The sequence below is a fragment of the Poecilia reticulata genome, linkage group LG17 (genome assembly GCF_000633615.1).
Source record: "Poecilia reticulata strain Guanapo linkage group LG17, Guppy_female_1.0+MT, whole genome shotgun sequence".
NCBI lineage: Eukaryota > Metazoa > Chordata > Actinopteri > Cyprinodontiformes > Poeciliidae > Poecilia > Poecilia reticulata.
In genome coordinates this window covers 5047959-5061157 of record NC_024347.1, presented here as the reverse complement: position 1 = coordinate 5061157, position 13199 = coordinate 5047959, and the positions used below count along the sequence as shown (strand labels likewise).

At 41.8% G+C, this 13199-nt stretch overlaps 1 protein-coding gene across 1 annotated transcript in view; it reads left to right on the top strand.

Moving 5' to 3' along the window:
- Positions 1-11748, top strand: part of LOC103479031 (carboxyl-terminal PDZ ligand of neuronal nitric oxide synthase protein-like) — a 24657-nt gene extending 12909 nt beyond the window's left edge. Inside the window, exons 6-10 of the mRNA XM_008433236.2 lie at positions 3948-4077; positions 4410-4537; positions 9547-9708; positions 9905-10073; positions 11122-11748. Of these exons, the coding sequence (XP_008431458.1) occupies positions 3948-4077; positions 4410-4537; positions 9547-9708; positions 9905-10073; positions 11122-11642 (1110 nt within the window). The 3' untranslated portion in view covers positions 11643-11748. The remainder of the gene's footprint in view (positions 1-3947; positions 4078-4409; positions 4538-9546; positions 9709-9904; positions 10074-11121) is intronic.
- Positions 11749-13199: the final 1451 nt, after the last annotated feature.

The window sequence follows — 13199 nt, the reverse complement described above, 5'->3', positions numbered from 1 at the left end:
TAAATAGGCACATGTTTCACTGTGCCTTTTCAGCCCCGTGAAACATGACCGTGAAACATGACCACACAGCTGACATTTCTTCCTTGTTCTAGTTAATACCCATGCGATTCTGCTCTGCATCACTATCAAATGTCCAAACAAATAATACATAGCCAACTCCCTCCCCGCTCTGTCACAAATGGCAACAGAATGAAAGTATCATTGGTAGATAACATCAGCCCAGTTTCACTCATGGGACCAAAATCAATATGTCAGAAATGACTAACGCTGGCTAATATCTATGTTAATGCCAATGTAGCATGTTTTCTTATAATTATTAATTATTTGACCTTACAGCACTGAAATGCCATCCCCAAAATAGTCAATTGAATTGTCCATAAATGTGGAAAGAAAATCAAATAAAAGATAATTTAGCCCTTCCTGAGCACTGAAATCTGCAGCCTTGATCTCAGTAAACATGCACTATTCAGAAGAGGAACACATTGACAAAGCCGTAAAGGAGCCTAAAACCCTTTTCATTTTCTTACATTCAGCTCTTAGTAGCAGATGTCTTTCAACACACCAGCAGTCTTTACACAAAAGGAAACGGCGTTACAGCAGAAATGACATGTTTGTGATCATTATAGTTCATCATCATTATCACTTTCTCACTTGTACATAAAAAACCCCAACTTGATAAATTAGTGTTTTCAGCTCACTGAAGTCTAATTGGTTTGTTGTGTTTCTTATAAACCATTTTCTCTTGTTTTGATTAATTAGCACCTGACAATTAGCATCTTCATTTGTTGTTCTTGAGTAACCGCAAGGGATGCGATGTAGCTGGTATGTCGGGTAATGCGGAGTACTTGAGCAGCCAGCGCCTCGTTTTATGCAAACAGTTCTGTAGGGAGTTGCTTAGATGTTTGGATGTTGATTTCATGTAAACATCTGAATCTTTGCAGATGGTTATTCATCTGAAGTTTTATTTTGCTTTTGCGCAAAACTGTGTGATGGAACCACAACATTCCACCTTTTTTAAAATGTATATTTATCCGATGGTGTGTGTTTAATCACAGCTCAATACATTTCCAACCATCATTTCCTACAATTAAGATTTGGTCATGATCTCCACCAGCTTTAATTCAGAAGATTAAATTCCTGCAAGTCTCAAATGTTTTATTTTTTTTTTTGTTTTGTTTTTTTTGCTGGCCCTGACATGTTTTTTTCCTGGTATTTTGCTTAATCTCCCTTCCCCGAATCACTAGCTGTGTCTCCAATGTGAGCAAAACTTTGTCAATATAATATGTTGAAAAAATACAATTTAAAAATGTGGTGTTTACGTTAAGGAATTCAGTTAAAATCACACATGATTTGTTTATCGCGTGAACAAACATGAGTAAGTTTGTTCACGCGAGTAAGTTTGTTCACGCGATAAAAACTACTTCCTATCGTCTTCTTCGTGGTTTGTGCCAGTGACAACATCCTGTTGATCAAATGACTCTTGTGATGTGAAAAAAATGTACATTGCTGATTTGTGAAAATAAACCAATTTCGATACGGCAAAAAAAAAAAGAAAACATAAAACACGTTTCACCCACCGCTGAAACGTTTTATCAGAAAACTACTTTGTTTTTTTCAAATTGGCGTGTTTCCATTATGCAAATTCATCTTCGGAATGTCGAATTGTGCAATTTATATGGTCGATAGAAAAGCAGCTAACGACCAATTTCTCATGACCATGTTTCATAATGATGGTTTGTTCCTGATAAACTTTTCAAAAAAAAACCTGCATCATTTCCCTCCCCACTCCGCTATTCTGAACTAGTTGCTCTTGCTCTGTGACTGTAACATATATGTCAAAGTTCAAAGGTTACGAACACTTTTTTTGCGAGGCGGAGCGCGGGAACGTTCAACCCGTCGTAACAAAAAGAAAAGCAGAGTCATGTTGTTTCCCCACATAGCCGAATGAGCGCGAGCCGAAGCAGTTTTTCCTTCAAAGACGGAGCATCAGCGAGGTTGACTCCCATCCCTTCACCATGGATACGGCGCCGACGGCGACTTAGTGAGGCTGCATGCTAATCGCTCTGGTGGGAAGAGGGAAAAGAAAAAGGAGGCCGCCATTGTCGCTCGGCACTTCAAGACATTTTCACCAGCGTCGAGCGAAACGCCCACCCCATTGTCGCGGACGCAGTCAGTGGTGCCTTCTCTCCTCTACCTCCCCGGGTCTGTGAAGCCTTATCTTTGTGCCGCAGACCAAGCATGTGCGCTGAGTGGGAGGAGATGGACCAGCTGATTTAGAGGAGATTTGATGCATTTCCATCGCGGCACGCCGAGGCACACAAAGCTTTCAGATGTCAAAATCATCAACGCAGCCCTTTTGTGTTTGACTTCTGTTCTGTTGACTTTACCGTTCTGAAGCTAAAATTCATCCCTCTGATCTGTGAACGACACGGCACCCTAATCAATTTCCTCGCACCGTTTCCCGATTTTATTTTATTTTTTTGTCGAAATGTATGTATTTTGCCGTTGCGTTTGATTAAACCTCTTTCAGGCTCGAGCTACCTTGACATATCGACTGAGTGGTTTCAGGCGCGAGGATCCTCCAGGGGCACGAGAGCAATGAATTTCTTTTTGACAAGGCTCCTGCCAGCTCGCGAGATTGAAAACATCACCTTGAGTGAGACTGAGGAAGGACGTGGCGGGCGGGCAGCCTTTCATTCTGCCTGATTTAGAAGGCTGTCTGTCTCTGGTGCACATTTTGGAGCTTTTTGGGGGGAGAAAAAGGCCTGAAATTGACCGTGGAAGTCCTGGTGTCTCAAACCGGTCAGCGTTGGTGCTCAGGTTAGAAACAACTACAGAGGAGAAACAGAATTTATGTGGATATTAACTCTTTGGGATCAAATATATTACACAGAGTGGCCTTAAAGGGGCAGTATTAAGTATTTTCCATTCACATAATGCACAATCATGTAACTATGTTAAGTTCTGTTATTAAAAATGCTATATATATATATATATATATATATCAAATATGACATCAAAGAAATTTGGCTTTGTAATTTAATGCCATGAAATTGGTCCTCTGTCTCACCAAATTCTTGTGCTCTGTCTGAAACTTTGCTTTCAGGAAGTCGTCACAGCATGGCTCGTCTATTAACCCTTTAACATTTTCACCAGCGTTTCATTGAGAAGCAGCTCCAGCAATGAGCGCAGCAGATGCTCAGTTTTATCAGGAGTTTGCTAATTGCTTCTGGCTAGTCTGAAGGAGCTGACTGGGAGAGTTGTGGGGGAGGGCTGAACACAACGACCTAGAAATCTGCCTCCAAACCCCCAGAAAGGGAGAAAATAGAAATGAGAAACCATAGCAACAAACAACATATGCATATACAATATTTTACACTACTAAAAACACTGAAAAATATAGAGTACAAGTTAATAGAAGATGTATATAGTGGCAACCGTGTCCCAGCAGAGTGCATCCTGGAAACATTTGAATGTGTGTGTGTGTGTGTGTGTGCGTATGTGTGTGTGTGTGTGTGTGTGTGTGTGTGTGTGTGTGTGTGTGTGTGTGTGTGTGTGTGTGTAAACCTCTGATTAAAGAAAACGTTTAACTTGAGGAACTAGAAGCCACTTTTGGGGTAAATTTGGTTCACTGAGTCTCCAACAATGCATTTCTTCTCAGGTATCGGAGTGCCTTTGGTAAATAATGTTTGAAAAGACTTTGTCTTCAGTGTTTGTCCTTCTGTCGCAATTTTCTCCTCAATTTGCGTCTTTCTTTCCAGTTTCATTGTCCTTTTTTTTTTTCCATCACCTGAGCACAAACAGTCACACTCCGTCTCCTCCGGCAGCCCGTTTCCTCGCCTGCTGCGTGGCCTAATTATACGTCTCCTTCAGAATGTGCTCTTCATCTCGCTGCCTCGCTCTGCCCTTACTACTCACACACCCTTCCTCTGTGTCCTCCCACACAGTCTCAGGCCATGAGGATCGTGCGAACCGTGGGCCAGGCGTTCGATGTGTGTCACCAGCTGACCCTGCAGCAGAAAAGCGAGGATCAGGAGGATGAAGAGGGGAGGGTGGAGGAGCTGGAGGCAGCACCAGGTTATTCACACCTACACAGCAACCCGCTCGCGACTACAAAACACCTCCCTTCACTTTGCTCTCCTCCCAAATGTCAGGCTTTGCTCATGAAGAAACACAAATTTGTAACAATTCTGAAAAAATATGTCATCTTCCAACGCTGTCAGTTTTTTTTTTTCAAATGAAAGATGCCGATTGTTTTATATGAGTCAACTAGGCCCACAGATCAAAGCTCCACTGTGTGTGAACTCCTGCCGGCTCGGCGCCCACTGATGCGGCAGTTGTTGCCGCCTCGAGACGCGGCGCAAGCTCCGCGTGAAGCTCTCTCCTGACACATGTCGTTCTCTCCGCAGCGAAGAAGAGGCTGGCGCTGTCAGAGGAGACGGACCTCGAAGGCACCACGGAGGAGAGCATCGAGTGCGTCTCCTCGTCAGACCCGGAGAAGAACAAAAAGGACGAGGCCCTGGGAGTCGATGCCAAGGTGAGGTGCAGCTTGCTCGTGTCGGCCTTGATCAATTCGGGTTTTCTCACGCAGCGCCGGCTGCTTTCGCACCCCATTAAAATTGGTTTCATTCAAATGCAAAAATGCTTTATTTATCCCAAAGGGAAGCGACGTTAAAGTTGTAACTCATATTAATTCAAGGTTTTTCCGCAGAGCTGTTGTAAACGGTAATAACTGTGGCAGGAAAGATCTCCAGTAACAGTCTGTACTACAGTGAATTTGAAGAAGCCTCTAACTGAAGACACTCTTGTTCTGTAACAGTTCTCTTGTTCTCAGGGTTGTCCAAAATGTTCTTGGTTCTAAGTAAAATCCAAGTTTGCACCATCATCTCATAGGCTCTACAGTAGTCCCTGGTACAGAGGATCTTTAAGTCCCCGGTTCTGATGCTGCTACCTCATTTTCTCAGCTCAGAATTTAAATTCCTTGTTCAGAGATAACCTGTAAAGAAAATTACAGTGAGAAAACGCTCACGGGAACCTGAAGAAGAACTACAGGGTTGTTTAGAGGCTACAGATCGGATTGCTCTGTGCCAGCCTCGACAGATGTTTCATTCGACAAGGTTTAAACATACAATTTCCCCCCAATTTTGCTTCAAATAAACCAGTTCTTCTTCTAATGTCTTGGAATAATTCTCCTGGCTTTCAGAAAGCAGAAGTACTCTGACTTTTCACATTACGACCATGATTTTGTGTCACGGCCCATAATAAAGCAGCTTAAAATGGTGAAGATCAAGGAAAAGCATAACAACACAGTACACAGATATTTGTATGACACTCCTTTACTTTGACACCCCTAAATGAAGTCCAGAGTAGAATTCAGAATTTATGTGATTAGTAAATGGTGTCTCCCTGTGTAGCTGCAGTGCTGTCTTTTAAAAACCATCAAAACGAATACAGTCCATTTGTGCAGAGAAATCCATGAAATTATTAAAACTTCATATTCACATTTGTATATATAACATATAGATGCCACTGTATATGTGACAAGCAAAGAACAGGGGTGGAATAATGAAAATACTTTATAATTATATACTGCTTTTTGTACATGCACAAAAAAAAATCCCCACCAAAAAATTATCAGCACATAAACTAAATTATTCAGAGCAGTCATTTAAAGTAATCATTTTTACACTTGTTTGACTAAACAGACTGTAGTTTTGCTCCTTTGATCATATTTCTACCAGTACTACAAAAAAACAAACAAACTAGAAAGAACTAAAAAAGGTACAAATACTGCACTTATTACTAAACCCTGAATCAATCGAATGCAGGCTGAAAGTTTCGCCTCGTAAAGCGTCTATGAAATTGGTTGAAAGCTCCGAGGGATTCACGGCGTATTGAGCAAGCAGACTTTTGATTCTCGTTTGTGGAGGAACGCTCCGCAAGGTCTCTTCAATATTGATGGGATCACATGGTTTATTGATGAGACCACTGCGTACTCCTGCTAATCTCAGGGTGTTGTACAAGCCGCTGCCTGTTCCCCGATATTTGACTGCCGCTCGGCGAGTCTCCGAGGCGCCGGCCGCTTTATTGGTGCTGCAGTGGGAGAAAACCGGTGCTGCCCTGGCAACGAGTTAAAGTGCTTAAGTAGAAATGCTTTTACAACACAAGTTAACATTGTTACCTGTTTGTGCTATGAGATGACAATGTGCCTGGAAAATAATAATAATTCAGCGTCTTTAAAGTTTGCGCTGTGAAAGAATTTCTTCTGGTTTTGTTCTTTTGTCACACTTGAAAGTTTCAGATCATCAATCACATTTTAATACAACACAACAATAAGATTGAAATGCAAAAAGCAGTTTTCAAATGATCAAATCAGTTACTCAGATAAGAGTCAGTTTAAATGAAAGAATACTTTAAATATATATCCATTTTCAAGTTCTTGAAAATGTATCTAAGAATAAAGTTTAAGAGTTTTTGATAGCGGATTAGATATTTGACTTTCGCAAAATGCTTTTGTCTTTCTAAAAGGTAAAGGCAATCAACAGTATCAGCCTCAATAGAACATACTTAATGTTCTTTATCATCATTTACCATCAGACAGCTGCTGCATTGATTTAGCCACAGTTTCACCAGGAGTGTTATTTAACCGGCCGAACCCTGAGTAACAGAGCTGCCCGCTGGGTGGTTAATGAGCCGCTCGCGTCGTAATTTGTTCCTCATATATGAGCCTCATAACCCACGGCTTCACTGGCAAATTCACTCCTCAGTCCTTAGCTTTTATTAGAGGCTAACATCAAGAGCTGTTGTTTTGTGATTTTCTCACAATAACAGCTGCCTGGTTTAGCCTTGGGCGATAAATAGAGAACAAGGTTTTCTGTACTTCTGGGGATGGAAAGGGATGAAGGAACAATAAATAGTCAGATAATCTAGTTCTGATATAAACAAGCTAGTAAGGCCAAGTATTTATTTCCCTGGGAAGTACTGGGATCGATTCTCCATAGCAATAAGTGGTGGTGACTAAAGTTAAAGTTGTGGTATCTTCACATCTGGACATGAACTCAGCCAGTTGCAATATTTCAAACCAAGCATAAATATCCCAAATTCAAGCATCACTATCACGAGTCTGTTTCTCTTCAAAGTAAATACACATTATGCAAATATTTTAAAGGAGTTCAACCAATACTATCATGCTCAGGCTTTGGACCAATAGATGAGATGTTAGCTTAACGTTAATCAGGGGATTTCATATTTCTGTTGCATGAAGATGAAAGCAGCTCGGCGTTTCTTTACATCATCCTCCCTGAGGAGCTCAAACTATCAGATTCTCAGCTTTTAAACCACTTCTGTACATATTTTTATTCGCACACACCCACTAATACACCAGCTCTCAAACATCTTCCCATTATTGCTCCATGAATGGGCTCCATGGTAGGCTGCACCAGAACAGTAAGTTCTCTAACTACAAAGCCCTCTGGGTTAGCTCAATGCTTTTGATTTTACAGTATTATTAGCAGAAAGGTTGAGGCGGGAGAAAAACAAGAACACAGCAGACGTGACGAGACTAAAACGAAGGCGTAGCGGTAGCGCCGCAAACCTAGCAACCATCAGATGTAGAGGAATAACGGAAGGATGTTTGAGAGCTGCTGTATTAGTGGGTGTGTGAGTAAATGTGAGTGTAGAAACGTGAACAGAAGTGGGTTAGTTGGATCAAAGCTGACCAAACAGGACAGTCTCCTCTTAGTCATTCTCTTAGCAACCGGCCAGCTTTGACAACCTGCTCTCCAATTCCTGTCTTTTAGTGCGTTTGTTTATTTTTCACTTCCTCTGGTCAAGCTGATGTTGCCTTTTCTTTATTGAATCTTGTTAGTGGAAACTACAGAGGGAATTTTGAGCCGTTGCCTGACTTGTAAATGAGACGTTCAAAGCAGTGACTCATCTTTTATATGAGTGCTAAGCAGTTGCAGTCGGACGTCACAACCCATCAGGACGCTTTTATTTATTTTTTTATTTTTTTGTAAGTTGACTATTCAGACAGTCACTCTTAAACCTCGCAGCTCTTCCATTTGTTAATCCAACGTGATGATGATGGATCAAACTGCTTTCCGTCTCTTCTTCCTCCTTCGTTTGGTCCTCACAGGGAGCCGTCTTCCCCCGCAACATTCACGAGGAGTTCTGTGCTTTTTGTTTTCTGCCGCAGCTTGGCTTCATTAGCATGCAGCGCGCTAATGAAATTCAGCCAGTCAGGAAATCATCTTAATAGCTTTTGCATCATCAGGAGCACCATCACTCAGATTTATGTCTCTGAGCGCCGCTGGTGGTTTCGATCGGTGCCCAGACCTGCAAATTGAAGACATCTGAATCTGGATGGATGAAGTCGGAGAGGGGAAAGTTACGTCTCTTTACACTTATTTTTATTGAGCTTATTTGATAGGGACAATATCCAAACTGAATAAAGCAGCAGTCCCATGTCTGTATTATGGTGATTATAGCGTGGGTTGATTTGCAGCCCTTTTATGAACAGCATCTCTAAGGAAGTGGGATGGTAATGAAAGAGTACAATAATTAACAATAATATTAACAACATAAACAGCGTCATATACATGAAGCAAAGGGATTAAAACATAAAACATAAAATGCATTAAGCGTGAATGCAATGCTGTTTTTGACACAGCCCAGAGTTTGGTGTCTTTTTCACATTATTTATTCATAGTTCAGAGAGCGCCTACTGTTCTGCTGTTGACCCCTCGTGACCTTTGGACCATGGGAGGAAGCCGGAGTACCCAGAGAAAATCAACTTATGCACAGGGAGGACATGTAGTGTGACAATAAATGAAACTGTTGAGTTTTGTGTCACCAAATAAAATGATTACTTCATTTAAAGGTGGAGTTTCAGAAAGAGCAGGAGTTCCTTAAAGAGACAGATGCACAATTTCAAGGCATTACGTTCCGAAGTTTCTTTTAAGTCACATATGATGCATATTATTCTTAAAACAACTGAAAGGTAACATAGTAACTTGATTGGAACTATGTGGCTGGAAAGCACATAATACCATCCCTTTATGCATGTGCATGTCGGAAGGTGAAAGGTTTTATAGTGTTGTTGAATTCTTCAAATATGATATATCTAAACCAGGGGCTTTCATTTCATTTCATTTGTTTGTTTATTTATTATTTTTTTCAAACCGGTTTTTGAAAAACAAGAAAACAAGTGATCAGTATTGCAAGAGAACATAAACAATTAGCTTACTGCTACTTTTCTGTTTAAAAAGGAGTCGGAAGAAGTGAAGACTTATTTAATCTCAATTTAATGAAATATACCGACTCAGTAATTATTAGAAATCAATCATTAAAACCATCTTATGGTACTCATATGCCTGTTTGATATACTCTGCTGAAGAACCAACAAATAAATTATACTACATTAACAAAGTGATTACAAGCTAACTCAGAAAATCCACTGTGAGTAGGTAAATAAATCTGACGCAGTGAGACGTCAGACGGCTCAGTGACATTCAGAGCTGATCTGGTTCTGCTCCATGTGTCCAGGTGTGTGAGGACTCTCCTCTCCTGCTGAGCTCCCCTGTCATCGAGGCCTCCTCCCTGGCCCAGCCTGCGGCCGAGGCCTCCTGTTCCGCAGAGCACCAGGTCCGGCTGCTCCAGAAGCAGCTCCAGCAGCAAGAGCAGCATTCGCTGGCAGCTTCCGCACAGGTCACTTCCTGTCTTTTTTTTTTTTTTTTTTTTTGCTCCATTTGCGTTTGAGACTAAATCAGACGAAAGTAAGACTGGAAAAACCTGGAGGAACCGAACGCCTCGAACAGAGACTCCATTCTTGTGCAGTTTGCTTCCAAAGCAGGAGGCACGAAGGGAAAAAATGCATTTGTTTTTATCGACGTGTTCTCTGCAGGTCCACGTTCTGCAGGAGCAGCTGTCGGTGGAGATGTGTGCGCGCACCGAGGCCCAGGCCCGAGTCCAGAGGCTGCTGCAGCAAAACACCGACCTGCTGCAGCACATCTCCCTGCTGGTCAAGCAGATCCAGGAGCTGGAGCTCAAATCGGCTGGACACTTAACGTCTAGTGAGTGAACAAACGGCTTCGCTTCCTTGTTTATTTTGTTAGATTTTACTATTTTCTCCTCCGCAAAACTTCAAACCACCCTCACCCCCCTCCTCTCTTCCTTCCCTTTTTCTGGTTTGATTTTCTCGCCCTATCTTCCGGTTATAGCTCCTTTTTATCATCCACCGCTGGCGCGCAATTAATTATCCCATGACAGGCCTGTCAGAGAATGCAGTAAAGATCTCTGTTCTTCCCCCCCCCCCTCTCTTCCCTGCATCCAGCCAGTGGCGATAAGCTAGCATGAAGTAATTACTTGTGAAACCCTGTCAGCGCTGACATCATCCCACTCTGTGCAGCTTCTCCCTCTCTGCATAGAAGATTTATTGGTCTTGTTTTCTGTCTTTTTATGCGAATCCTAAAGTTCCACTTCTTCTTCTTCGCTTCCCACCAGTCAGTGCCTCGCAGAAGAATTCAAAACTTGAACTTTCTGACATGTCGTCACATTAACTTCTGTTTATGTCACTGAGATCATTCACAAGAAACAAACACACGCCAGCAGTGTTTCTCAATTATTGTCTATCATTTTCTTTCACGACAGTAGCTGCGTTTGACATTTCTAAAGTAAATTAGCTTAACGGAAACGCACCAATTTTGAAACAACTCTCCTTTTTTGACAAAAAGTTTTGCTTCTAGGATGAGGGTTTTTTCCTTTCTTTTTTTAGCTGTATCAAAATTGGTTTATTTTGCAACATTGCCATGGAAACACTTTTTGCATCAAACGAGTCACATGAACGGGATGTTACCACTGGTGTAAACCATGAAGAAGACAGAAAGTAGTTGGAGGATGATGTTGACTTATCGCGTGAACAAATGTATTCATGTGTGATCTCAGTTGTTTTTCTTATTTATTGGAAACACAACAATTTATGAAATTGTGTTTTTCCGACATCACTGGAATATCAACAAAGTTTTGCGACTATTTGTAATGGAAACTTTAAACACAATGACCCGAATTTGTACAGATGAGAGCATCAGTTTAACTCTTCTTCTCTCCTTCATATCACGTCAGTGGGTTCCCAGGACAGTCTTCTGGAGATCACGTTCCGCGCCAAGCCCCCCGGTGCTCCTGGTCCGTCCATGACTCGTTCCTCATCCGCGGGCCCGTTAGCAGCTCCTTCTCAGCTCCAGATTGCTGACGGCGCCTGGTTCTCGGCCCTGTCCGGGCCCTGTTCCCCGAGTGCCGCCGGCGCCGACTCCGACTCCGTCCCACTGGGGCCGAGCGGCAGCGGGGTCCGACTCGAGTGCTTCCGCTTCTCCTCCCTGGTGTCGGACGGCCTGGCCGGGGGCCGGGACGCTGGAGAGACGCCCAGCGACGAGAGCTCGCTGCTGGGGGAGCAGGTGTTGGGGGCCCTGGAGCTGCTGCGCTTCAGAGAGTCCGGCATCGGGTCGGAGTACGAGTCGAACACGGACGAAAGCGACGACCGCGACAGCTGGGGGCAGGGAGAGGGAGCGGATGGTGCCGCACGGCTCCTCAGTGTGCTGAATTCAGAGAGTCTGCCAGACTGCCTGGGGGACGAGATGGCCGTTTAGCGGTGTGGCGATGTCTGGGCGAGGCGAGAGAAACTTATGCACCGATTCGAGGAAACTGGTGCGGAAACTTACTGATGCATCACACAAAACTTATGAGTTGTGGGGGAAAAAAAAAAAAAAAAGAACTCATCTATGGAGCTAAATTGAGGCCATAACATTTGTTCAAAAGAAAAGAAAATAGAAATTTGAAAAAGGATTCTAAACTGAAAAATTATTTTGAAACTGAAAGAATATTTTAAGCTCAAAAGAAAATTTTAACCTGAAAATATGTTCACAACTACTTCAGTTTCAAATCTTCTTTTAAGTTTCTTTTTTTTTTTCTTTTGAAAACTTTATCTCCATACTCATCTGCCCTGTCTGTCATCTGCAGCTGTAATGTAACTCTTCACGCGCCTTTCTTTTTTCTGACTGTCTTATTTCTGTATTTTACTTTCTTTGGTAACACTTTCAGAGAGTACACTTACTCTCTGAAAGGTTAAAAAAAACTAAACAAGCAGTATTTCTATGCTGCTGAAAACATTGAAGCTGAACTGCTAAAGTTATCAAAGTATTTTCCTCTGCTGCTCTTCTAGATCGCTAACATTCCTTCAGTAGCTGCTCAGCAGCTGCTGGGTATTTTTAGGGCTTGAAAAAAATAATCGGCCCTCTGCTGCATCTGCTGCGTGTTCATCCAGTTGTGAAATTAACTGATGACAAAATGTTCTGATAGAAAATGATTACCTAGTGTTTTTTTTCCCAACAGCTTTGGAAATAATATATTTTTCACAAGGCATCTCAGTTTCTACGGAGGGCCAAAAGGGACAAAATTAAATAAAGACGATGCAAATAATTAACTCAATTGGTATTCATTAATTCCTGCTCCTGCATTGTCACCATTAGATAATTTTATCTGTCAAACTTGTCCATCAAAGTCGAGTATCAGTGCTGTGTGCTGGACTAACACTGATCTGATGAACTCCACTGATTCTTTGAAAATTATGGAATTGTAACGGAGGATTTTTAAGAGCTTTCACAACTCATGAGCCCATTAGAAAGATTTTACAAATAACACGCAACATAGAAGCAAGAGGTTGTCATCTGGACCACACGGCAGAGAAAGTCGAACAACTGATTAAATGCCACGATTTTCAAAGAATGAGGCTAAAGTAGTATAGTTTGACAAACAGTTTTAGCCCCGCCCACAGTTCCACCCCTTCCCTTTAATGAACACGATTGACAGATGAAACTATTTCAGGAACAGAAACTATGAATGAATTAAACATATATTTAAATAAGTGTTTACAAAGATAGAATTTTAATGATTTAATTCCATATTCAATAAATTATTTAGTGATGTGTTTATTTAGTTTTGTCCCATTTGGCTCTCCATAGGTTTTGACCAGTACAGGGCAATGTCTTTCTGAAACTCGTGTCAAGAAAAAGCTTCTGAAACTTACTTTAAAAAGCTCCAAAATGTGTTTTTGTTTTTTGTTGCTATTAATCTTTATTATGTTTAACATCAGGTTCAGCAAGTAACGCATGACCTCATCCACCTCCTGCAAATGAAAAGCACAGAGG